The sequence below is a fragment of the Myotis daubentonii genome, chromosome 15 (genome assembly GCF_963259705.1).
Source record: "Myotis daubentonii chromosome 15, mMyoDau2.1, whole genome shotgun sequence".
Taxonomy (NCBI): domain Eukaryota; kingdom Metazoa; phylum Chordata; class Mammalia; order Chiroptera; family Vespertilionidae; genus Myotis; species Myotis daubentonii.
Genome location: NC_081854.1, coordinates 6,889,020 through 6,915,046, shown reverse-complemented (window position 1 = coordinate 6,915,046; position 26,027 = coordinate 6,889,020). Strand labels below are relative to the sequence as shown.

General features: G+C 57.9%; 3 protein-coding genes across 9 annotated transcripts; all 3 read right to left on the bottom strand.

Annotated features, from left to right (window-relative positions):
* Positions 1-436: 436 nt before the first annotated feature.
* LOC132216587 (kallikrein-9-like) lies at positions 437-6,595 on the bottom strand. The gene is made up of 5 exons (XM_059665873.1): positions 6,377-6,595; positions 6,031-6,196; positions 3,740-4,008; positions 1,560-1,696; positions 437-1,221 (listed from the first exon to the last, which is right to left on the bottom strand). The coding sequence occupies exons 1-5, from the start codon at positions 6,486-6,488 to the stop codon at positions 1,069-1,071; spliced, it is 837 nt and encodes a 278-aa protein (XP_059521856.1). The 5' UTR covers positions 6,489-6,595; the 3' UTR covers positions 437-1,068.
* Positions 6,596-11,907: 5,312 nt separating this feature from the next.
* On the bottom strand, positions 11,908-17,584 carry KLK10 (kallikrein related peptidase 10). 2 transcript variants are annotated; one of them, XM_059665868.1, is made up of 6 exons: positions 17,429-17,584; positions 16,895-16,999; positions 16,011-16,191; positions 14,757-15,031; positions 13,963-14,096; positions 11,908-12,496 (listed from the first exon to the last, which is right to left on the bottom strand). In XM_059665868.1, the coding sequence occupies exons 2-6, from the start codon at positions 16,983-16,985 to the stop codon at positions 12,344-12,346; spliced, it is 834 nt and encodes a 277-aa protein (XP_059521851.1). In that variant the 5' UTR covers positions 16,986-16,999; positions 17,429-17,584; the 3' UTR covers positions 11,908-12,343. The 2 variants fall into 2 exon arrangements, with proteins under 2 accessions (XP_059521851.1, XP_059521852.1); XM_059665869.1 differs by having other exon boundaries at positions 16,895-16,994; positions 17,429-17,541.
* A 2,085-nt stretch (positions 17,585-19,669) lies between these two features.
* Positions 19,670-25,475, bottom strand: KLK11 (kallikrein related peptidase 11). Of its 6 annotated transcripts, none has more exons than XM_059665861.1 (6): positions 25,180-25,475; positions 24,323-24,396; positions 22,561-22,717; positions 21,868-22,133; positions 20,999-21,135; positions 19,670-20,120 (listed from the first exon to the last, which is right to left on the bottom strand). In XM_059665861.1, the coding sequence occupies exons 1-6, from the start codon at positions 25,458-25,460 to the stop codon at positions 19,968-19,970; spliced, it is 1,068 nt and encodes a 355-aa protein (XP_059521844.1). In that variant the 5' UTR covers positions 25,461-25,475; the 3' UTR covers positions 19,670-19,967. The 6 variants fall into 6 exon arrangements, with proteins under 6 accessions (XP_059521844.1, XP_059521847.1, XP_059521849.1 ...); XM_059665864.1 differs by lacking the exon at positions 24,323-24,396 and adding an exon at positions 23,365-23,454 and having other exon boundaries at positions 25,180-25,319; XM_059665866.1 differs by lacking the exons at positions 24,323-24,396; positions 25,180-25,475 and adding exons at positions 23,365-23,454; positions 24,567-24,779.
* Positions 25,476-26,027: the final 552 nt, after the last annotated feature.

Here is a 26,027-nt window from a genome sequence, read left to right as displayed (position 1 = left end):
AATTAATTTATTACTAGAGGTCCGGTGCACAGATTCGTGCACCAGTGCAGTGGGGTCCCTCAACCTGGCCTGCGGAAATCCACTGAAACCAGCTCTCCAACACCCCCCAAGAGGTCCTGGATTTCGAGAGAGCCCAGGCCAGGCCGAGGGACCTCACCAGTACATGATGGGGGGCTGGGGAGGGGCTGTGGGAGAGCTCCAAGGCGTGTCTGGCTTGTCTTGACCATCCCCATTGGCTGGACCCCAGCAGCAAGCAAACCTACTGATCGGAGTGGCTGCCCCCTGGTGGTCAGTGCATGTCATAGCGACTGGTTGAATGGTGGAACGGTCAGACACTTAGCATATTAGGCTTTTATTATATAGGATTCTTATTGACAGTAGGACAGATGTTCCCCATTCTCCGCCCCCACCCCATTGGCCTCCTCCAGTGGCCGTACCCATTGGGCCCTCCAACACCCTCTCATTGCCCTTCCTCCATCCCACCACCCAAGCAGAAAGCAGAAAGGGCTCCGCGGTGCCTTTATGGCAAAACCATCCCTTGGATCTGAAGAAACCCAGACCCTCCCCTCAACTTCTCCCAGATGGTCCAGGGCAGGATTCAAACCCAGGACCCGCCCAAAGCAGGGCCATGAGGGGCGGGACCAGACCCTTCCTGCCCGCCAATGGGGGAAAGCTATAGCACCCCTGACGTCATGGGGGCGGGGACTCTGACAAAGGAGGCGGGGCCACACACACACACACACACACACACACACACACACACACACACGGCTGGAGTCCAGCAGAGACCTCTCATTGGGCAAAGTTCCGAGGGGCGGGGCTATTTGGTGGATGGCTGGCCTGGGGTTGAGCCACCAGATAATGCTGTTGCACAAGGTGCCAGTTCTTGCTGACGTCTTAGAGCTGGAACCAGGAGGCTACAAGTGTCTTCCTGCTCCATCCCGAGGGGGCGGAGCCTAAGTATACAGAAGGCTCCTCTCCAGGACAGCTGAGGGCACAGGTGGAGACCATGGAGGCTGGACCCCCGCTACCCTGTGCCCCGCCCTCCGTCATCCAAGGCACGAGGGCTCAATTTTCCTTCATCGTCTTTCTGATCCAGCGCACGTAGTGGCAAACGCTACTATAGACGCCGGGGTGGTGAGGTCGGGAGCAGAGCTCGGAGCCCCCAGACACCACACCAGCCAGAGTCCCATGGCAAACCAGGGGGCCCCCAGAGTCGCCCTGTGCGCGGGAGAAGAGCAGAGAAACGGTTAGGCCCGTCTCATGACTAGTGTGACATCACACAGACCACCCCGTTTCCGCTCCCCTGACACCCAGACATGCAGGTCTCCAGGCCCTCCTCCCTCAGACCCAGGAGGAAAAGCTCACAGCCTTTACCCCTCCCTGGGACCTAGCATTCTGCGCCCCTAGCACCCTCTTCCCCCAGGACTTGGAGCTCAGACCCCCAACTCTCCCCCCTTTCTTAGATCCACAAATCCTGGTGCTGGCCCGTCCTCTCCCAGGCCTCAGTGTCCTAGCAGGATCCCCATCCTCCACTGCCTCCCCAGAGTACATCTCACCTGGCAGGAGCCGCGGCCCCCCTCCCACAGGCCGGCACAGAGCATGCCCTTGGAGATTTGGCCGGGATATGCCCGCCGGCAGAGTCTGGGCTCCAGGATGCTGATGTTGGCACACTGCAGCGTGGCTGGGAAATGCACTGTTGGGGAAGGAGGTCACCAAGGATCAGCCGCTGTCCCCACCTCACTCGGCACACACAACCCCTTTCTTTAAAAATAATAATAATTTTTTTTTTATTGATTTCAGAAGGAAGGGAGAGGGAGAGATAGAAACATCAATGAGGAGAGAGAATCACTGATCGGTCGCCTCCTGCACGCCCCCTACTGGGGATTGAGCTGCAACACGGGCATGTGCCCTTGACTGGAATCGAACCCGGGACCTTTCAGTCTGCAGGCTGTCGCTCTATCCACTGAGCCAAACCGGCCAGGGCAGCACACACAACCCCTTTCTTTTTAAAAAAAAAACCATATTTTATTGATTTTTTTACAGAGAGGAAGGGAGAGGGATAGAGAGTTAGAAACATCGATGAGAGAGAAACATCGATCAGCTGCCTCCTGCACACCCCCTACTGGGGATGTGCCCCCAACCAAGGTACATGCCCTTGACCGGAATCGAACCTGGGACCCTTGAGTCCGCAGGCCGACGCTCTATCCACTGAGCCAAACCGGTTAGGGCCACAACCCCTTTCTTAAGGGGGATCCATGGGAGCCATAGCATCTGCTTCTCCAAGAAACGCCACAGTGACAAAGAGACGGAATCATAGCCTGAATGTATATGAAGAGGAGAGAACCAGAAACACGCAGAGAAGCGAGAGACGAGAGGAGACGCGCATGTATTTTACACGGAGAAAAACAGAGACCGTGGCAGGAGCTAGAGACCTTTTAAGGGGAAAGAAATTCTCAGAGGAGGCCTTGCAGAAATAGAAACGGGCCCACAGATATCCAGTGAGAAGGCCCCGAGTTAAAGGGGGGGAGACATTTATCGGGGAGACGGTCACTGATACAGAGAGAGAGAAAGATTTAGAGATACGAGGTAGAGATAGAGGAGGTTACAGCACATAGAGATAGATATGAATATAGACACACACATGTCAATATATATAATGCCTGGGTGCCAACTCAGATGCACCCAGGGGCCTGGTGGGTAAGTGGAAGTGGGGTGCCAGGCTCTGTTGTGGTTCGATCTGCAGGGGCCACCTCCACTCTCTCTATCCAACAGTGGTCGGTCTTTGGGAAACGTGGGTCCGGCATTGCCCCCAGTTCTTTCCAAGTGAATCCAGACACTCAGCTTTTATGCAGAATCTTCCAGGTTGTAGATGTTGGCAGCAACAAAGTCAGACATTATTTTTCAAGACACTGGGAAAACCAGCACTAATGTGGGAAGATGTGGGAAGCCAAATTTGGCTAATAGGTCTTTGATTTCTGACTGAGAATAGAAGGCCTTATTTGGATTCTGAGATGCATATATTTGCACATTTAAACACCCTGAAATCAGGAGGTGAGTTCCAGTAAATGTGGTCTCACAAAGATCAGTGGGACCGCCCCCCCCCCCGCCATTCTCAGTGAAGTAATGATGCACCTTATAATTTACTAGAGGCCCAGTGCACGAAATTCGTGCATGGGGAGGGGGTGTCCCCTTAGCCCAGCCTGCACCCTCTCTAATCTGGGACCCCTCGGGGGATGTCTGACTGCTGGTTTAGGCCAATCCCCAGAATCGGGCCTAAACCGGCCATCAGACATCCCTCTCACAATCCTGGACCACTGGCTCCTAATCGCTCACCTGCCTGCCTGCCTGGTCGTCCCTAACTGGCCTCCTCACCCCCCCCCCACCCCCACCAGCCTGATCACCCCTCACTGCCCCCTCTGCCAGCCTGGTCGCCCCTCATGGCCCCCCCCACCAACCTGATCGCCCCATGCAGCCTGCTGTTCAGTCGTTTGGTTGTCCCTCACTAACCCCCTGCCGGCCTGGTCATAGGCAGCCATCTTGTGAGGGTGTGACAAACAATGTGCATATTACCTCTTTATTATATAGGCTAGCATCTTAGATTTGCTAGAACATATGGGTGGAGAGAGAGACAGATCAATAGATAGAGGATAGACATGAAAGGCAGAGACAGGGAAGAGGGAGGGATTTAGACCCTCAGCGTGAGACGTAAGGGAGTGTGTCATGGGCAAGGCTGTACCTGTGGGGCTGGACACGGCCCCCCAGCCTGAGATGAGGCACTGGGTGCCGGGGGAGACGCAGGTCTCGCTGACGTTGAGGGGCTGCACGGCAGGCCCCAGGCGTGCCTTCCTGGGCAGGCGGATCAGCATGACGTCATCCTTGTAGTCTTGGATGATACGGTTCTGCTTGAACCCAGGGTGGGGGAAGAAGTCCATGACCCGGAACAGCTGCTCTGGGCCCTCCTTTTTCTGGAGGTGATGCTCCCCCAGGCGGACCCACAGAAACCTGCTGGGACAGACCTCAGGTGTTGTGTGACTCTCCACAAAGTATATATATATCCTCCCTGGGTCCCCATCATATGTGCGACCCAAGAGTGCTGTGTGATTTTAAGCCAGGCGCACACCCTCTCTGGGCCCCCGATCCCCACTCCATCCCTTTGTCTGCCTCTGCTTTTGTAGGTCTCCCTCACACCATGTCCTAGGTCCATGCCACCTGAGCCATCTTCTTCATTGCCCCACCTGCAGCCTTGCCGGTGACCTGGGTTCCCTGGCACCGTGTAGGCACACAGGGGCTCCACCTACAACACAAAAACAGCCCCACCCCTGGTGGTTCTGTGGGGAGTGGCCGGCGGATGGGGTATGGAAAATCCCCAACTTTGGGGTCACCTGTGGCCCCCGGCTTTTCTTGACGGCCAACCCCTCAATGCCTTTCCTCCTGAGGTTTGATCTCCTGTCTTCTTACTGTGGTTTTAGTTTACATCCTTTACTCTGGGTTCGTGTCCTGGACAGCTGGGGACCTTCTGGTGGCCTGCATGTCCAACCCCCAGCCTCTGACCTCTCAGGTGAGGGACCAGGCTAATGTCTGAGAACGCCGAGTTGAGTGTGACGTTATTTCTACCTCTGTGCCGGGGCTCTGGATCTGGGAAATTGGCCGTTCCCCCCACCCAAACTCATCCTTGCCTCTCATCCTTGCCCTTCTACCTCCATATCGCTTCTTTTTCCCTCCTTCATCTTTGGGGCTGAAATCTCAACTTTGCTCTCCTAGACAGACCTTGAGCTGAAAGAGGCCCCATCGTGGAGCAATGCATGATGGGAAATTCCCACATAGCATCCTGTAGCAACACCTGCTCTTCATTCCTGGAGGGAAGAACATCAGAACAGGGTAGGCAGCGCCCTCTCCAGAGATATGCAGACAGGATTTCTGCCTCATGGAAATTCTAGGATTCTATCAGAATGCCCAGGACTCTAGGATTCTAACCCCTTAGGAACCTACAAATTCTAGAATTCTATGAGGCTCAAGTTCCAGAATGTCACGAATCCAAGATTATCCTGTTCTAGATTCCTCTAGGTCAAAATTCTAGGATTTTAAACTTATCTGAATTAAACCTAGGACTTAATGAGCCTAGAATTTTAATATTTTGGGACAATCCGATGAGAATATCATCATTCTAGAATTCTATGAGTCTACTTTTTGGAAATTGAAAATCTAGGATTCAAGTAGTTGGAGACTCTAGAATTCTCTGACTTAAAAGTGTGGAGATTTTAAGAATCTGGAATGATAGCATTCTGTGGATATTAAATGCGACAAATTCTAGACACTGATGAATATAACCTTCTAGAATTTCCTTGCTTCAAGATTCTGGAATGGTACAAATCACAGTATTCTAGGATTATGAGCGTCTGTAGTCAATGAATTTAGCTGGAATACTCTAAGATTCTAGTATTGCTCTTATCCAGTACAACTAGTTCAAATTGAGATGTGTCATATGTGCAAAATACATGTCCAGTTTCAAAGGCTTACACCATAAAGAGTTAACAATGACATTTGCAGGCATCTAAACATTGATTACATGCTAAAATAATATTTTGAGTATGTAGGTAGATCTATTATTAAAATAAAATCTTCTTGTTTTTCTTTTGCAACGTGTCTACTAGAAATGTTAAACTTAAATGGCTAGTGCTCTATTTCATTGCCAACGCTGCTCTGGACTTCTAAGATTCTAGAATTCTCTGAGGCTCCTGTGCAATCTCATGGATCCAAGATTTTAGGAGTCGACGGTTCTGGATTCCTCTGGGTCAGAGTCGAGGATCCAAAGACTGTAAATTTCCAGTCTTAGACTCTTAGAACCAGATTCTTTAAAACTCTAGAATTAGGAAACGTTGACTCTTTGTAATTCTGAGTTGAACTTCTGGGAACAGAAACAGAGGCTCCTCCCTTCTTGCCTCCAGCCCCCTCCCTCCTCTCCCAGGTGCCCTTGCCCCCTCACCTTCTCTTATCCCCGGTGCCCTCCCCAGAGCAATCACTCACGGCCTTTGGCAGTGGGCAGCTGTGAGCAGCCAGCGGTCACTGATGAGGGTCGCCCCGCACAATAAGCGGTAGGGGTTGCGCGTGACATAGAAGAGGCCTGCCTGCCAGGGCTGCGAGTTGGGGTGGCATTCCTGAGCCCCAATGGCTCTGGTGTCTGCCCAGCTGTTCCCTGCGAGCAGGTGGGAGGCAGAGGGGGGTCAGTGAAGAGCAAGGTGGGAGGGCTGGGGGGAGAGGCAGAGACGCCTGGAGGGCAGGAGCTGAAGGCTGGGGGCATGAAGGGCAACGTGGAGGGGCTGCTGGGGCCCTAGAGGGTCCGCGGGATAGACAGGGAGGATGGCAGGAGCCTCACCTGCCAGGAGAGAAAGCAGAGCACAGACAAATCCCAGCTGCATGACCTCTGGGCGCCTGGGTCCTGGCATCTGGCTCTGGTGTCCCTGCTTCTTTATGGTTCGCCATGCCATCTCCTTCCTCCTCCCTGGGGCCACCCTGTGATTAATTGGGGTTGGGAAATGTCACTGGGGGAGGAGGAAGCCCTGGGGCCTGGCCTGGATGCCTGGAGAGGGAGCCATCCAGGGGGATCCCCTGTTAGAAAGAGCTGACTGCCTGCTGGGCCAGGGCTTGACGACATGGGGAAGGGGGCCGAGGACATAGAACCCTCCTGGGCGTCTCCCAAGAGGGGGAGCCCTCGTTCCCCATGACCTCCAGGTACCGGATCTCCATGCAGGACAGTCAGTGGCCTGAGGGAGGACGAGGGTGAGGAGGAAGATCCCTAAGGCGGGCTCTGGAGTCTTGAATGACCAATGAACAGGACCCTGCACAGAAATCAGGCTGCAGGCGGGAGAAGCAGCAGGACTCAGAGGCAAGAAGAAGACGGGATGTGGCTGAGGTGGGGAAAGAAAAAGAAATCATAGGGAGAGGGAGATAGAGACACAGGAAGATCCCGGAAGAGAAGATTCAGACCCCAAGAGGCAGAGACCACAAACATGTTTGAGAAATACGGTCCCAACGGGATTCACACACACTTGCCATCACCTACTCCCCTCCTCACATCCTCACACCAGGAGGCCCCCGGTGGCCCACCTGCCTGGAACCAGCGCGTTTCCCTTTCTCTTGTTATCCCCGGATCCTGGCCGAGTGCGGAGAACGTTCACTTGTTGTTGTTTTTCTCATCCATGTCCTCCCTTCTGTTGTCCTTCCCATCACCCCATTCTTGCTGCAGCTCCCCCACACCTTCTCATCTGATGGGCAGCCCAGGAAGGGCCAAGCCCAGGTCTGACTCATTTCTGTGTCCCCAGAATCACCCAGTTCAGGCTGGGCTCCTGGGAGGTTTCAAGGATATGTTAATTGAATGAGTGAATGCTTTTCTTTCTTTATTTTCTTATTTTATTTTATTATTTATTTTAATTTAGTTTTGTATTTAATTTAATTTATTGTATTTATTGTATTTATTTAATTTTATTTATTGTATTTATTTTATTTGATTTCATTTCATTTTATTATTTTATTTTATTCTATTGTTTAAGGCCGTGGTCGGCAAACTGCGGCTCGCGAGCCACATGTGGCTCTTTGGCCCCTTGAGTGTGGCTCTTCCTAAGCCTTAGGAGCACCCTAATTAAGTTAATAACAATGTACCTACCTCTATAGTTTAAGTTTAAAAAATTCGGCTCTCAAAAGGAATTTCAATCGTTGTCCTGTTGATAGCTGGCTCTGTTGACTAATGAGTTTGCCGACCACTGGTTTAAGGTGTTACAATTAGTAGTACATAGGTCTCCTTCCCCTCCCCCCCTCCCATTGACCTCCTCCCAGCCTCCCCTATCCCCAGGCACTAGCCCTCACCGCTCCCCCCCGCCCCCGCCCGACACACACACACAGTGTCTTGTGTCTATTGGTTGTGCTTATATGCATGCATACAAGTCCTTCAGTTGATCTCTTACCCCTGCCCCCCCAACCCTCCCCTGCCTTCCTGCTGTAGTTTCATAGTCTGTTCAATGCTTCTTTGCCTCTATCTACTTTTGCTCAATAGTTTATAATGTTCTCTATATTCCACAAATGAGTGAGGTATTTATCTTTCCTGGACTGGCTTATTTCACTTAGCATAATGCTCTCCTGTTCCATCCGTGCTGTTGCAAATGGTAAGAATTCCTTCTTTTTCACAGCAGCGTTTCTTAAGATCCTTCTTTTCCTGGGGAAACTTGAACTCATCCTTCAAGACCCAACCTAAATACCACCTCCTACAGGGAGTCTTCTGTGATTTCTCCTGGCGGAGTCCCTCTTTTCCTCCCCTGAGCACTCACCACCTCTTCCACCTGCCACGAGCCTGATGGACAAGCGGGGTCTGGGCTCCCTTTGCATGTCCTCACGAGGACATAGCAGTCTGGAGCGTGAATTCTGGACCTGGACAACCTGGATCCGAACCTCAATGCTGGCAATCACTGGGTGTGTGAACTTGAGCAGGTCCCTGGCCCTCTCTTCGCCGAGGTCGTAGGGGGGTTGATTCACACTTGTGAGGATAGTGTCTGGCACATTGTGAGTATTACACACCTGTGTCTGTCCGTCTCCTACAGAGCCCTGCACTGCTTGCTCCCAGGACTGCAGTTGTCTTAGCTCCCTCTCCAGATGAGCACGTCTGGAGACCAAGGACTGAGTACCCACTACGTGCTAAGAGTCATACTAACTGCTTTAAGAGCATCTTGACAGCTGCCTTTATGGACTGTGTGCTCTGTACCTGGCTGTTAGGTAAGCATGGCATCTCGATTTCACAGGAAGCGGGTGGAAACGGAGGTAGAGTGTTTAAGTAACCTGCTCAACATAGTAAGTGATAGAAATGCATGTCCCCTGTCACAGGTGAGCTCCTACGTATCCTTAAAAACCCCGTGCGATGCCTCCTCATCTGAGAAGACTTCCCTGACTCCTTCAAGAGGAGACCTGGGCCTCTCCTCGGGGCACACTGCCCCTCTTCCTGTTACAGCATTGATCTATTGGGGTTATTTTTTTTTTTTAATGCAATGGTGTACTGAGTGGCTTCTGTGTGCCAGGCACTGTACCAGGTGCTTAGAAAAACCACCAGGAGTAAATCAGAGTCCCTGCCCTCATGGACTGGGTATGAGGAGGGAGGGGACACATCATTAGGGAGGAAACAAATATAAATGAAACTAGAAGCCTCGTGCATGAAATTCGTGTGCGGGTAGGGTCCCTAGGCCTGGCCAGCGATCAGGGCCGATCTGTGGGGCAACCAGGGGGGCAATCGGGAGGCCCCCGCTGGCACCTGCCTTGGCTGGCCTAGAGCCTGCGGGCAGCTCCTGCATTGAGCGTCTGCCCCCTGGTGGTCAGTGGGCATCATAGCGACCGGTCGTTCTGCTGTTTGGTCGATTTACATATTAGGCTTTTATTATATAGGATTTTATTTATTTTTATATATTTCAGAGAGGAGGGGAGAGGGAGAGATAGAAATATCAATGATGAGAGATAACCATTGACTGGCTGCCTCCTGCATGCCCCCCACTGGCAATCGAACCCACAACCCAGCATGTGCCCTTGACCAGAATTGAACCCGGGACCCTGATGCTCTATCCACTGAGCCAAACCAGTTAGTGCCTGATGCACAAAATTCATGCAAGGGGCTCATCCCTCGCAGCCCCAGCTTCGTCCGGAAGGTCATCCTGAAGGTCGTCCAGACGGTCATTCTGCTCTCTGGTCTAATTAGCGTATTAGCTCTTTATTATATAGGATCTTTTCCGCTATAAAGAGGGCTGGGAGAGACACAAAACAATGGCTGGGTGACGTGGGGGTGAGCGGGAACTGCCTCAGCCCAGGCCATGCTGGAAGGCCTCCTTGAGGGCACCTTGGAGCGGAGACTTGGATGCCAAGAATGGAAGGCTTGCCTGTCTCCCTGACCTGACCAGCAGCTCCTCAAAAGCAGGGCCCGGTCTGATTCCTCTCTCGGACGTGACACACGACAGGATTCAGCAAATACTTGTGGTGTGACTGAAAGGCTGGTGAGCTGCCTTTAAAAATGAATCAAGCCCTGGCTGGTGTGGCTCAGTGGGCTGTACGTTGTCCATGCACTGAAAGGTCGCTGGTTCAGCCCTGACCGGTGTGGCTCAGTGGATAGACCGTTGGCCTGCGGACTGAAGGGTCCCGGGTTCGATTCCGGTCAAGGGCATGTACCTTGGTTGTGGGCACATCCCCAGTAGAAGGTGTGCAGAAGGCAGCTGATCGATGTTCCTCTCTCATCGATGTTTCTAACTCTCTATCCTTCTCCCTTCCTCTCTGTAAAAAATCAGTAAAATATATTTAAAAAAAAATTTTTTTTTTAAAGGTTGCCGGTTCAATTCCCTGCTCAGGGTACAAACCCGGGTTTCAGGCTCGCTCCTGAAACCTGGGTTTGTACCAGGGGGCGTGCAGGATGCTGCTGATCAATGCTTCTCTCCCACTCTATCTCATAATCAATAAAAAATATTTTTTGAGAAATGATTCAAGCCCTAGCAGGTTTGGCTCAGTGGCTAGAGCATCGGCCTGCGGACTGAAGGGTCCCAGGTTCCATTCCAGTCAAGGCCACATGCCCGGGCTGCAGGCTCCATCCCCAGCAGGGGGCGTGCAGGAGGCAGCGGATCAATGATTCTCTCCCATCTTTGATGTTTCTATCTCTCTCTCCCTCTCCCTCCCTTTCGCTCTGAAATCAATAAAAATATTTTTTTAAAAGAAAATGATTCAAGTTTTTGAGTCCCCACCCACTCTGCTTCCGATCCTCCCATAACAAACTCAGCTGATGCTTCATGATGGTTTCCTGGGTGTGCTGATGGGAGCAGGGAGGAGTCCGTGCCAGGGACTGTGCACCAGTCGTCTGCGGGGGCAGCGGCCGTGTGGTCACCGCTCTGTTCCCAGCCCAGCACCCGGCCTGCCAGCCAATAAACGCTCAACAAACTGGTGTTTGAATGGGGACACAAGAACCGCCCGTGCTGGATGGAGAATTTCTGTGGCTCATAGGGTCGGCTTACGTTTCTGCTCCAAACGCCAGGCTAAGTGGAGGTGCAAGATCACATATTCGCTTTGCCCACATCCTGTGTATTATTTCCTCCAGGTATAGGAATATTTACACGGAGACAGCTTCAGAGCGAGGCAAAGAGTGCTTCTTCGCCCACTTTCAGAGCAAAAACCTCAAAGCCATCTTGGGATGGGGCGGTGAAGGATGGACTTGGGTTAGGGGCGTTGGATGGGCTTGAACACACAGAAAGAGCATTTCCCCTAAATGTCAGAGGGAGGGCTCTTTTCGGGAACTTAGCAATGAAGGCGAGGAGCGTTCCCCTGGCCTCGGAGGCTAGGGGGGAGCCGGGGTGAGGTCTCTCGTGTTCCCGCGGCCCCAGGAAGACAAAGAAGGTACCAAGCGACTGAAAGCCGGACCAGCTCCCGCTGTGCAGGACCAACTGGTTTTGGGCGGACCCAGGCATGGGACACAATGGGAGGGAGGGAGGAAATGGCTCAGAGATGCTTCATAGAACTTCCGAGGCGGGTGGGCCATGGGATGGTCCCATCAGCCCGGAGGAATGGAGACCCCGTGTGTGTGTGTGTGTGTGTGTGTGTGTGTGTGTGATAGGATTGGGGACTGCCCTTGCTTTCCTCTCCAAGACCCAGAGTCACACACGTTGTCACCAGGACCTGTTCACAAATCCTAACACCACACGCCATGTCATGCTTTCCCGAGAATGACCATCATGATCTATACTAGCGGTTCTCAACCTGTGGGTCGTGACCCCTTTGGGGGTTGAACAACCCTTTCACACGGGTCGCCTACATACATCCTGCCTATCAGATATTTACATGACGATTCATCACAGTAGCAACATGACAGTGATGAAGTAGCCACGAACATAATTTTATGGCTGGGGGTCCCCACAACATGAGGAGCTGTATTAAAGGGTCTCGGCATCAGGAAGGCTGAGAACCACTGATCTACACACATACACACGCTTTATCATGGTTTGCTCACAACACGTCTACGAGGTAGGCACTTCTTTTTCTTCGTTTTCCAGGTGGAAACGGAAGCCCAGAGAGGTTTCTGGCTTCCCCAAGGGTCACCCAGCAGAGAACGGCCGAGGAAGCCAGGCTGGGTGGCCGATAGCTTCTCTCAGGGACTGGCTTCCCGGCCTCTCTCGGGCTCCCGCGTCCTGCACTCCAGGGGGCAGGAGGAGGAGGAGGAGGAGGCGAGAGGAGAGGTGCTGGCTGGTAAGGACGGGTGGCGGAGCTCTGGATGGGGCGAGGGAGGGGAGGTCCGGCGACTGTACAAGGAAGGATGTGAGATGGGGAAGGAGTCGCGGGGTCAGTTGGAGCGGATGGTCTTCTCGATCCAGGAAGTGTATCTGCAGATCTGCGTGTAGACGGCTGGGTGCTGAGCGGAGCCGCAGGGGTAAACGCCCCAGGACAGGACGCCCTGCAGGGTCTCATCGCAGACCAGGGGGCCGCCGGAGTCGCTCTGCGGGGAGGAGGGAGGAGCGGTCGGATACTGGCACCAATGTGAGGGCTGCCGCTTGGGGGACTGAGGTCGTGACGGGGGAGAAAGAGGCTGGGATAGAGAGGAGGCTGGAATGGGGTTGGAGTCAGGTATAAAGTGGGGTGGCCTTTGACCGTGGGTTATGGATGTTGGGTCCGGAAATGAGAATGGAGGCGTGACGGAGCTGAGATTCTAGCTCCTGACAGGGAAGGGGATGGAGATGGATCTAGAGCAGCGGTTCTCAACCTGTGGGTCGCGACCCCTTTGGCCGTCCAGCGACCCTTTCACAGGGGTCGCCTAAGACCATCCTGCATATCAGATATTTACATGACGATTCATCACAGTAGCAACATGGCAGTGATGAAGTAGCAACGGAAATAATGTTATGGTTGGGTCACCGCATGAGGAACTGTATTGAAAGGGCCAGAAGGTTGAGAACCACTGGTCTAGAGAGAGAGAGACACATGGGGTGAGGGGGCTTAGGAATGACTTGATGGGAGTGAAGTTCAGGATGGCCTGGGAAGGGGGTAGGGCTGGGGACAGGGTTGGACATAAGAAGATGGGCCCAAGGAGGCAGGCTGGGACGTGGGGACGCGAATGAAAAGGGGTGTGTGGCATTAACCTGACCAGCTCAGGGCGGGGGGCGGGGGTGCGGGGGTGGGGGGAGGGCGACAGGACAGGCCGACTGACGCAGAGACTGCAAGAAACCTCACAGGATGGTCAGATCGCCAATTCCTATCGGGGCAGGTCCTAGCGGGTGGTCATGCCCCAGGCCTACAGCTCCCTTAGCAAAGATACCAGTCTTCACCTTCGTCAAGGCCTGCCCATCCTTCTCATGCATCTACGATAACGTGCCTTTGAAATGCCAGCGTAATCTTCTTTTCCAACCCCCTGGGCGGTACAAGGGCTGGCACCAGACTGGCGGCCCATAGTGCTCCTTGTGATGGCAGGGCCCCGTGCCATCTCCGTACCCTGTACTGTGAGTGTGAGCGGTGAGCCACCCTGCGCCCACCGATGGGAAAGTATGCAACTCCCATGTTGCCTGGCACCCACTTCCGGAGTTTTCCCTGCTGTGCGTTCTCCCGCCTCCTTCATCCACCACCACCTGGATGCCGGGCCACCCTGCTCACTCCTCCCCTTCGATTCTGAACGCACGAAAGAAACGGCCAAGCAACGTGTCTCCGGAGCATTTTCCCAATCCGTGGAGATCTCGCTGCCGGGCAAGTCCTCAAAATTTTGACTCCAATAAACTCATGAGATTTGCATATAGGTTTGGACCAAGTTCTGTTGACAGGGATGAGGCCGAGGTAGGGTGGGAGAGGGTTGGGCGGGGGGATGCTGTGTGGCTGGGTGGCTGGGGGGTTGGGGACAGGGTGGACCCTCTGCTCCCCCGTCACCTCCCTCTGCCCACTCCCACCGGCCAGAGGCCCTCCCCGGGCAGGCCCTACCTGGCAGGGGTCCTGGCCCTGGTCCAGTCCCGCGCACAGCATGTTGTTGGTGAGGACGCCGGGGTAGAAGACCTCACACTCCCTGGGGCTCAGGATGCTGACCCGGGAGCAGCTCAGGCCCTTGTTGTATTTCACTAAAGTGAGGAGACACCAGGTTCTCCCGGGGTCCAGCCCCAAAGCTCCAGGACCAGGAGTCCAGACACCCAGACTGTTCCCATCCCAGGTCCCAGGCCCCAGTCCCTCCTCCCTCAGACCCAGGAGTCCAGACTCCCAGCCCCTCCTCCCTCAGACCCAGGGGTCCAGGCCCCCAGCCCCTCCTCCCTCAGACCCAGGGGTCCAGGCCCCCAGCCCCTCCTCCCCCCTCAGACCCAGGGGTCCAGGCCCCCAGCCCCTCATCCCTCAGACCCAGGAGTCCAGACTCCCAGCCCCTCCTCCCTCAGACCCAGGGGTCCAGGCCCCAGTCCCTCCTCCCTCAGACCCAGGAGTCCAGGCCCCCAGCCCCTCCTCCCTCAGACCCAGGGGTCCAGGCCCCCAGCCCCTCCTCCCTCAGACCCAGGAGTCCAGACTCCCAGCCCCTCCTCCCTCAGACCCAGGGGTCCAGGCCCCCAGCCCCTCCTCCCTCAGACCCAGGAGTCCAGACTCCCAGCCCCTCCTCCCTCAGACCCAGGGGTCCAGGCCCCCAGCCCCTCCTCCCTCAGACCCAGGAGTCCAGACTCCCAGCCCCTCCTCCCTCAGACCCAGAGGTCCAGGCCCCCAGCCCCTCTTGCCCAAGACACAGAGCCCTCAGCTCTTGCCTCTTCGGTGGGCCGTGGTGCCCCAGCCAGCCACCTGGCACTGGTCTCCAGGCTGGGCGCAGCGGTAGGGCAGGCGCAGGGTCTGGATGCGTGACCCGAGCACGGCCGGCCTGGCCAGCTTCAGCAGCATGAGGTCGTGGTCATCCGTGCGTCTCGGCAGGATGGGGCCCGAGCCGTGGTGGTACTTGGGGTGCACGACAAAGCGAGTGGTTCTGCGGAGCTGCTCACCCTGGAGAAGCAGCAGGTGGTCATCCCCAACGCGGGCCCACAGCTGCCTGGGAGGGAAGAGCCGTATGGAGGCAAAGCCTTTGTAGAGGCTGAAACAGGACTCTGAGTCCCTGGGAGGAGGGTACAGGCAGTGGGGTGGGGCTAGACTCCTGGATCCTAGAAGGGGGTCTGAGGGAGGAGGGGCTGGGGGCCTGGACTCCTGGGTCTGAGGGAGGAGGGGCTGGGGGCCTGGACTCCTGGGTCTGAGGGAGGAGGGGCTGGGGGCCTGGACTCCTGGGTCTGAGGGAGGAGGGGCTGGGGGCCTGGACCCCTGGGTCTGAGGGAGGAGGGGCTGGGGGCCTGGACCCCTGGGTCTGAGGGAGGAGGGGCTGGGGGCCTGGACTCCTGGGTCTGAGGGAGGAGGGGCTGGGGGCCTGGACCCCTGGGTCTGAGGGAGGAGGGGCTGGGGGCCTGGACCCCTGGGTCTGAGGGAGGAGGGGCTGGGGGCCTGGACCCCTGGGTCTGAGGGAGGAGGGCCTGGGGGCCCGGACCCCTGGGTCTGAGGGAGGAGGGGCTGGGGGCCCGGACCCCTGGGTCTGAGGGAGGAGGGGCTGGGGGCCTGGGCTCCTGGGTCTGAGGGAGAGGGGCTGGGGGCCTGGACTCCTGGGTCTGAGGGCGGAGGAGTGAGCGGAAGAGAGGAGAGCTGGGGACATGGGAGGGTCCCCCCACTTTTCTGCCTCCCTCAATAGGGACTCATGAGCTGGACCATTTCTTTTAGTGCGAAATTCCTTGACCGCTGTCTGTGGCACACAACTCCCTACACCTACATGGAACCCAAGGGCAATCCGGTGGACAGAGGTGATGGATGGGCCCAGAAATGCTGAGAAGGACCACACTGCCCCCTGGCGGCCACCGCGCAGACCATCGAGGGACTAACCCCACGTGGAGCCGGGAGAGCACCCGCCCCTCAAACGCCCCAGGTCTCCCGCCCCCTCCCTCTGGCCCGCCTCCCCCGCGCCCCCCGCGCCGCCCTGAGGAGCTCCCTACTTGTTATTTCCGCAGTGCGCGGCCGTGAGCACCCAGCTCTTGTCCACCAGGACCCCCGCGCAGTGGAACGAGAGGCCGTTGAACAGGGAGACCTGCCAGGGCTGCGAGCCGCGCGCGCAAGGGGCGCCAGAGACCTCGAGGTCCAAGGCCGTGGCGTTTTGGGGGGACACCGCCTCTGCAGCTGGGGGAGGGAGGTGGCGATCAGAGCAGGCCGCGCAGGCCAAGGGCGGGGTTTGGGGTCCGAGCGCGGCCACGGGACGGAACAGGGGGCGGGGCGGAGGGGCGCGCGCAGCCAGAACCCGGGAGACAGTGGGAAGTGGGGGCGCGGGGTGCGTCCTGCGGGAACCTGAGGGAAGTGGGCGAAGGAAAGGGGCGTGAAAGGGGAAGAAGGCGGGGGCCGGGCGGAGTGGAGAAAGGGGACCCGGCAGGATGGGTCTGGAGGGGCTGGGGCGCAGCGGGCGGGGCCAGGACGCGGGGCGCGGTCGGCGAGGGGTAGGCGTGGGAATCACGCCACGGGCAGGAGAAGGGGGCTGAGGCCAGACTTGGGATCCAACGGGGCGGCGTGAGGAGGGACCGGGACCCTACAGAGCCGGAGTGAGCAGACCGGATCAGCACCCGGCGGAGTTAGGGGCCAGGAGAGGACGCGGGAAGGGAAAGGGAGGAGGGGGGCGCGGGCGGCATGCGGGGCGGGGCCGGGCCGGGGCGCGGCCTCCCGGGCGCAGCTAGACGAGGGGGCGCGGCTGGGCGTGGGGCCCGCTCGGGACCGCTGGCTGCGCGCGGGGTCCCCGGGCCGGGGCGGGAGCGGATGCGGGGGTGGGTGGTGAGAGCTCCCCCGCCCGTCGCCCGGTCTCCGCGCCTCCCACGAGCCCTGACCCCCGCCTCACCCCAAAATTGCGCCATCAGCAGCGGCAGCAGCAGCTTGGCCGGGACCCGGGCGCCCGAGGCGGCTGGGAGGTGAAGGTGCTGGGGTCTCATGGCCTGGACCTGGGCTGGAAAGGGCGGGGGGGGGGGCGGGCGGGCGGGGGCGCGCTGGTTAAAACAGGTGCCCTAACCAAGAGCCTCATCCAGCCGCGCCCTTCCGCCAGCCAGCCCCCTACCTCGCCCCACTCCAGCCCGCGGGACCCTTGTAACCTGAGGCTACAACCCCTGGGGCGGGCGGAGTGGCCATTCGGGCCGGGACAGCTGTCATGGGAGCAATTATCTTAATGATGCTCCGGCTGCGCCCTCCTGCGCCCGCCCTAGGGGAGCGCGCTCCTGGCGGGGCTGCCCCGGCTGCCGGCCCATCGCCAATCGGTGCGTGGGGGCTGCGCTTCCTTCCCAGCCAGGCTGGGGGGTCTGGAGGGAAACCAGGCTCCCGCCGGGCTCCGGCCCCGGGATTCGGGGTCCCTAACCAGAGTGAGAGGTGCATCTGACCTCACCTGGTTGTCGCGGACAAGAAGGAGGTGGTGACCCAGAAGCGCTTCTGCTTGTCGGGCGGGCGGCTGGATCCTCTGCCCAGGGACCCCTGGCCAGGCCTTCCCTTTTAACCTCCGAGAGCCCGGAAACTTCCCCACCCTGTCCCCGGGGCCCGCGCCCCCTCCTTTTCCCTCTCCTTAATTAGACTTGGGCGCGGCTGGCACCCAACCCGGGCCCCAGATTCCTGCTCTGGGAGGGGCCCGGGAATACAGGCTTCTCCCAGTGCCCAAGACACCCTTGTGGGGACCTGGCTTCCTTGGGGATTTCCCTACGTCTCCTTGTTCCAGGGAGTCTTCCCAGATGGGGAGAGAGGGTGCCCGGGGAGCCTGAGGGTGGCGGGGACCAGAAGAGAAGAGCATAAACAGGGAGCTGAGGACAATAAATAAATAGGGAGATGCATACCTGGGTGACCACGTAAGGAAAGCCAGCAGGCTGCCAGGGAGAGGGGGAGGCAGAGATAAGAGAGGTTCAAGGACAGCGTAGGAGCCTCAGAGACACTCACAGAAACAAAACAGGAAAAGGAAAAGGGGGATATGGAGGGGGACAAGACCCAGGGGGATGCTCCGTGCTGGAGTCCATCCCCACCCCCCGCCCCACCACAGCCAGGGCAGTGGACTTCCTGTGTGTGTCCCCAGTGACCAAGCCCGGGTGTTAGGGGAGGGAGGGAGGCACGCCCTGCCCTCCCCATGTGTGGTCCCCTCACACCCTCCCTGCCCTCCGTGTGTCTGCAGGTGACAGGCAGGCCCATGAATCACAGGAGGCTGCCAGGGGTGTCCACATGAGCTCAGCCAACTTCCTCATTTCGGGTGAGGAATGGGAGGCTCAGAGAGGGCCGTGACTCAGGGGAGGTCACGCAGCAAGTCCGCCTAACAACTAGGAGGCCCCAGTTCCAGCTCCAGGCAGGCGGGCGGGCGGGCGGGCAGGCTCTTCCTCCTCATGCCGGCTACCTCCCCTACCAGGAGAGCAGAACCCTGGGAAAGAGGCTGGGTGCTGGGCTGTCGACCCAACAACTTCTCCAGGGAGGAGGGAGTTCCTTCCAGAGGCCGTGTGGCTCCGCGTTGTCCACACGAACTTCCTGAAGCCGCAGGGTGCTGCCCAACAGGGCGGCCACCGGCCACAGGTGGCCATGCCACACTGGCGATGTGTCACCTGGGACGGAAGAATGGCATTTCTGCTTTCATGTAATCTTCCTTTAAAGTCACACCTGGCCGGTGTGGCTCAGTGGTCGGGCATCGACCCATGCCCCACGAGGACTTGGGTTCGATTCCTGGTCAGGACACATGCCCAGGTTTCAGGTTCCATCCCCAGTGGGGGCCGTGCAGGAGGCAGCTGATGAGTGTTTCTCTCTCAAGGACGTTTCCGGCTCCCTCTCTTCCCAACTCTGTAAAAATCCACAAAAACATATTTTTTAAAAGACGCCTGTGGTCAGTGGCGAACGGATTGGCTTGCACGGGTCTCAGGGGACTAGCTACCTCTCACGGAGGTTGGAAACGAAGCAATGAGCACTCCCTTTTGTTCAGCCTTCACTATGTGCACGCATACCGACCTCATGTGCTGGGGTACAAGGCGTATGCACGGCTTGACAGCTAAGGAAACCGAGGCAGTAGGGCTCTGTGAAGATATCACCCCTGTTTCAGACTCCTGGCTTTTCTACTTGCTGGCTGTGTGACCATGAGCCAGTGACTCCATTTCACTGTGTCTCTGTCTCCTCATCTGCAAATAGGTATAATAATAACAAGAATAATCATAATCCTATAGAATAAAAAAAATATGCTAATTAGCCGTTACACCCTGAGGTGTAACGACCAAGTGCGTCACGACCAGATCATGGATCGGCAGGAGGTTGGGCCAGCGAGGTACAAGCGGGCTGTGGAGAGCTACAGGAGGGGGCAGGGCAGCAAGCTACGAGGGAGGGAAGGCGAGAGTGGGGAGCTACAAGAGGGTGACATTGACCTACTGGCTACAAGGGGGTGGCAGAGAGCTACAGAACGGGGCAGGGCAACAAGCTATGAGCCGGGGGGGGGGTAAGGGGGGAGTTGGGGGGAGCTGCAGAAGGGCAGTGGGCAGATTCGTGGGCAGGGCTACTAGTAATAATAATAATAATAATGCTAGCACAACCTCCTTAGGCATTGGTGCAGGGTACGTTACAGGGAAAGGCCCTGTGGGCCGGGGGCTGGCACCCAGGTAAGCACTCAGGAGAGCCATCCATGTACTAAACATTTATTGAAATCTCGTGCCAGGAACTGTCTTTGGGCCTGGGATACAACAGCGAACCAAACAGCTACCAAACAACCACCCCCCAGACTCCCAGGTTAATGAATTCCGGTCTCATCCGTTCCGACAAGTTGCTTATTGCGCGTCGGCGTCTATCTAGCCCAGGACGCCCCCGGGGACGCGTGAAGGGGCCCTGGCCAGGCTTCGGCTTCGTCAGGAGCAGAAGGAACAGGCACCACGTCACCACGCGTGGACGGGGCGTGGGTGAGGCTGGCGAGCTGGTGCCGGCTAGTTGTTCTTCATCGTCTCGTGAATCCAGTCCACGTACTTGCAGACCTTTGTGTAGACGCCAGGCTTTCTGCTGACGGCACAGGGGTCCTGCCCCCAAGAGATGATGCCTTGCAGGGACCCATTGCAGACCAGCGGGCCTCCGGAGTCACCCTGGGGACCGGGAGAGAGAAGACCCATCAGCGGGAATGAGAGGCCTTGGGGGAGGGGAAGGTGCTGGGTGTGGGGTTAGGGTCGTGGTTCTCCACCTTCTGGCCCTTTCAATACAGTTCCTCATGTGGTGACCCAACCATAACATTATTTTCGTTGCTACTTCATAACTGTCATGTTGCTACTGTGATGAATCGTCATGTAAACATCTGATATGCAGGATGGTCTTAGGCGACCCCTGTGAAAGGGTCGTTCCACCGCCAAAGGGGTCGCGACCCACAGGTTGAGAACCGCTGGGTTAGGGAGCGATGGGGATGGGGTGGGGTTAGGGGGGTGGAGTCGGAGAAAGGGGGTGGGGATGAGACTGGAGTTATGGGTAAGAACCAAGATGGAGGTTAGGGTTGAAAATGGAGTTGGGGAAAGACCCGCATGGCTCAGTGGTTGAGCTCCCATCCATGAACCAGGAGGTCACGGTTCAATTCCCGGTCAAGGGCACATGCCCAGGTTGTGGGCTCCATCCCCAGTGTGGGGCATGCAGGAGGCAGCCCATTCATAGTTCTCTCTCACCATTGATGTTTCTCTCTCTCTCTCTCTCTCTCTCTCTCTCTCTCTCTCCCTCCCTCCCTCCCTTCCTCTCTGAAATCAGTAAAAACATATTTAAAGAAAAAGAAAATGGATTTGAGCATGGTTGGGGTAGGCATAGGGAACCGGAGATGGAGATGGGTTTGGGGCAGCCGAGGGCATGGGCAGGGGGTGGGGGTAGAGCTGGGATGAGACTGGGAGAGGGGCAGGTGCCCGGCACCCTGTGAGGGAAGAGGTGGGGGTGGCGGGTGTCGATGAGGACACAACGGAGGCTGGAGACCCAGGCCCTGCCCTCTGACCTGGCAGGAGTCCTTGCCTTCCTCCCGCACGCTGGCGCACACCATGGTGTCCGTGATGTTGCCCGGGTAGGCGTTCTCACACTCCTTGTGATCAATGATGGTGATGTTGGCACATCGCAAGGTCTGGGGCAGGCGCACTGTGGAAGCGGAAGGAAGGGGTGTGGACAATGAGAGCCTCCTGGCTCCGTGCCCCGCACTGCAGGGCTCACTCTGCACCCAGTCCCTGTGCTGGCTGACAGCCAGCCCGTCTCTCCGCTGGTAACAACAACAACTATCGAGTAACTCCTTCGTTGCTCAAGACCAGTGGTCGGCAAACTCATGAGTCCACAGAGCCAAATATCAACAGTACAACGATTGAAATTTCCTTTGAGAGCCAAACTTTTTAAACTGAAACTATATAGGTAGATACCTTGTTATTAACTTAATTAGGGTCCTCCTAAGGCTTCGAAAGAGCTACACGCAAGGGGCCCAAGAGCCGCATGTGGCTTGCGAGCCGCAGTTTGCTGACCACGGCTCTAGACACAGGGCCTCTAACCCAGCCCTGGTGGGTGGGTGTGATGGTTCTCATTTCATAGAGAAAAACCAAGGTGGACAGAGGTGACCCCGCTTGCCTACGGTCCTCGGACAGCAAGTGTGGGTCTGGGACGGCACCTCCGTTGGAGTCGAAGGCCCAGACGCCTGTCTCCACCCACCCCGGGCCCTGACTTCCCACGTCTCCTTTCACCTGATCCCACCCCTGACACCAAAAGGGAGCCCCCTCGTTGATCACTAGGACTCATTTGGGAAGGTTCTTCCGGTCTCCCGCCGTTCCTTCCTCGGTGGCCACCACCCTGCCCCCACCGCGCCCCCACCCCCCGTGGAGCTCCTACACTGGGGGCTGGACGTGGTGCCCCAGCCGGAGATGAGGCAGCGGGTGCCCGGGGCGACGCAGCGCGACGACAGGGTGAGGGGGCGCACGGCCCAGGTGATGACGGCGGGCGACGCCAACTTCACCAGCATGATGTCATTGCGGTGGTCCTTGTTGGGGACGCTGTTGTCGAAGTCCGGGTGGGGGAAGGACTCGGTGGCCCTCCGGGTCTGCTCCCAGCCGTCATGTCGCTGAAGGTGGTGCATCCCCAGGTGGACTATGTATTGGCTGAGGTGGGAGAGATGGTGGTCAGAGGTGGAAGGAGAAGGAGAGACGGGAGGTGGGGCCAGAGGCATGGGGTTGGGGGGGAGCGGGGAGACATGAGGGCACCTTGAAGGAATGAAGGACCACATGTCCACTTCCAACCTCAGCCCTGGGTCCCATCGAAGCCCCCTTCCAAACTACATCCCCACCCAGCACCCAGCACCCAGCACCGAGCTCTGTACCCAACCCCGTCCCAGTTCCGACGTCGTCCATCCCTCCCTCCTCGATCCCCAGTGGCTGCCCATCACCAACGCCAACTCAGCCCCACCTCTGTGCCCATCTCCACCCCACCTGTCTTACCCCATGCACATTCGCCCCATCACCAAGCCCCTCTCCATGCAAATCTCCATCTCCAGCCCCCTCCCGGCCCCGCCCCAGCCCCCGCACCCACGGCTTGAGGCAGTGAGCCGCTGTCAGGAGCCATTTGGGGGCGACGAGGGTTGCCCCACAGAGCAGACGTGTCTTCTGGAACAGAACCACCTGCCAGGGCTGGGAATGAGGACGACACTCGTACCCCTTGATGATCCTGGTCTCTCCCCCTACATGCCCTGGAGGGGGTGGGGGCAAAAGAGGGGGCTCAGGCATGAGAGGACTCCCAGGAGAGAGGGAGTAGGGGGGTGTCTGGGCTCCCCTGCCTGGTGTCCCGCTGGGATGCCCTGGATGGACAGGCCGGGCATTGAATGATGGACATAGCGGTTGGCCAATAGCCACTGTCCTGAGCTCTTTGCCCCCCATTCTAGCCCGGCTGCCCTGGCCCCTCCCCTGGGACCCTCCTGGGCCTCCTCCCCATTCTAGCATCTAATACCACAATGGCGAACCTATGACACCCGTGTCAGAGGTGACACTCGAACTCATTATTTGGGTTGATTTTTCTTTGTTAAATGGCATTTAAATATATAAAATAAATATCAAAAATATAAATCTTTTGTTTTACTATGGCTGCAAAAATCAAAAAATTTCTCTATGTGACACGGCACCAGAGTTACGTTAGGGTTTTATCAAAATGCTGACACGCCGAGCTCAAAAGGTTCGCCGTCACTGCTCTAACACCTGCTGCGGCCAAGGACCTCCAGGTCCTCATTCTGGCTCCCAGATCCCTTCGGATGCCCCCTCTGGGTTATTCTCGACGCGGAGGGTTGGGGGACGCTGGAGGTTTGAGAGGGAGGCCCCTGCCCTTCCCCGTCGCCTACCATACCTGTCGCCAGAGCCAGCATGATTAATGGCAGAACCGTCATGACCTGGAGCGGTGGGGAGGGGGGGGGAGGAGGGCAGGCCCCAGGTGCTTCTGCAAGCAAGGAGGGGGCCAAATGAGGAGACCGCAGGAGGGTTCCTGCCCCTTCCTCTCTCCCTCGCCTGCTCTGACCGTCCCCAGGGAGAAACGACAGGGCTAGCAGGATGCCCTGCGCTCTGTCCTCACAGCACCTGACCTCTGGGCCTTGACATAAATCTTTGGAGGGACCAGATCTCAGAAAGAAGCTGCAGGCGGCCAAGGAGGATGTGGACGTGGCCGCGGGAGGCTTTGCCCCATGTCACGTCGACCTCTGAACCCCGGACACCCCCCCCCAGGTCCCTTTCAGAGCAGGTTTTCTCCTGGGTCGACCTGAGAGCCGGTCGGGCCCCAGCAGCTTGGGGCAGGACGGGAAAGGGTCTTGGCACCATTGAGAAACCACCCAGGGGGACATGGACTTCTGGGAGTGCAGGGGGGGGGTGGGGGGCCTTAGCCGGGGATGGTGTTTGGGACCCTGCCCTGCTGCACCCCAGCCCCTGCGAAGGGCACCTGGACGGAGCTGGGAGGGGCTGGGACAGGAAGAGCCTGTGTCCTCAGCTGCCCTGGCCCACAGGGGCAGAGGTGGAGGGCTGGACTCGGGGACAGAGGCCAGGGCCAGCAGTCACGGAGGTTGGCGGCAGCCGGTTGGAGAGGCAGAGAGAAGCAGAGAGCCTCTCCTCCCCCCCCCCGCCCCCTCCGCCCCCCCGCACCCCCCCTCCGCCCCCCACCCCCCACCCCCCACCCCCGCCACCCCAAGCCTAGGACAGACCAGCGGGAGAAGCAGTGCCAAGACCAGGAGGCCCGGTGCTCTGTCTGGTACCACCTGGATGCCTGGGGGTCGGGGTGGGGGGGTCGGGGGGGCGCTTCATTTCCCTCCCAGACTCACAGGCTCTGGAGCTGGGGCTCCCGGGACCCACGGTGGTGGTGGTGGTGGTGGCGGCTGTGACAGGCTGGGACAGGCTGGGTCGGAGCGCGAGGCACCAGGCAGGCAGTCGGAGGGGGGTGGCCCCATGACTGGGCCTCCCAGCCCTGCCTTATTGCCTTGGGGGCGGGGTGTGTGGGGGGCCCTACCCAGACAGGCGCAGGGCCTGGGCGATGCTGCCGCCTGCCCGCCTGCCAGCCTCTGTCACCTCTCCAAGCCCCTCTTCTCTCTGCTGCTCAGGGTCCCTCCGGCCGGTGCATCCACCTGCCTGCCGGCATCCTGCCCTGTCACTCAGCCTCTCTCTCCTCCTCTGTGGCCGGCCGCCTCGCCGTAATTCTGCGTGCCTGTCGTTTCTCTGTGTCTGCGAGACTGCCTTTCTCTCTCCCACTGCCTCTGTTTGCATCTCCCTTCTTGGAGCTTGTCTCTGCCTCCCTCCCTCCCTCCCTCCCTACTCGCTCTGTCTCTTTCCCTTTCTCTCCCTCTGTCTCTCAACCCCTCTTCTATCTCCTCTCCTCTTGGGCCTGCCCCGCCCTCCCTCCCCACAGCCTGAGCCCAGGTGGGCCCCTGGCCTCCTTTGGGCCCCTCCCTTCTCCATTCCAAGAAAAGGGGGAACTGGGGCGTCACAGAGGTGGGGCTGTTGCCAGGCGCAGGGGCAGGACAGGAGGGTGGGGGAGGCAGGTCGGGGCCTGTGGGAGTCAAGGCTGGGGAATAGGAAATGAGGGCTGCTCTGCCCACCCTTCTCTCTAACCCGCCCCCTATCCCTCCACCCCGAGTCTGTCGGGGACCCCCCAGGGGCCTTGGCATTCAGCTATGGCACTTACTGGCTGTGTGACCCGGGTCCGATGCCTTCCCAGACCTGAGCCACCTCGGTTTCCTGGCCTGCACAGTCTAGTGGCAATCCCTGCGTCTTCGGGCTGGTTATCAAGTCGATCTGCTTCCTGTGGTGCCTCCTCTCTCCTCTAACCAGATGCGGAGCAGGATCGCCAGGTAGGGCCTGGGTTCTGCCCGCAGCCAGCCCTGGCCCCAGACCTCGGTGCTGCCTCTTGCTGCCGCGGTGACGTGGGACGGGGGACTCCACCCCAGCGAGGCTCAGTTTCTTCATCTGTGACCTGGAGGGGTGTGTGTGCGCGCGTGTATGTGTGTGTGTGCGCGGAGCGGGGAGGGGGGACAGCCCTGCCTTAGGGGGTTGGATGAGGACTTGAAGAGAGCCAAGGACAGACGGTTCTCAGCCCCATGTTCCCACGGCTGCCATGCTCACACCTCAAATTCCTCTTCCAGGCACCGCGGACGAGTTCTCTCTGCGCCTCCTGGAGAGGCAGGGAGGACAGACCCCAAGGGGCTGGGCAGGACGATCCGAAGACATGGGGCCTTCCGCGGCCGCACTCCACCCAACCCAGTCGTCAAATAATGTAACGTGTGCTCAGCCCCAGCAGAAGCCAGTTGCCATGGGGGGGTTGGCGGGAATGTTACACGCATTGGGCATTTCGTTCAGTGGTCACGAGTTTTGGTTTCACAGGTTTTTTGCAGCCCGTGTATTTTTTTTGTCCCCCCTCCTTCAGGTCCTTAGGCCCTGGAAAAGCTTACAAGCGTTTGGTCCCTGTTCCTGTGGTGTCCAATGGAGAAAAAGGTCCTTTGTTTTTATTGTGATAAGTAACTTTTTCTACTCTGT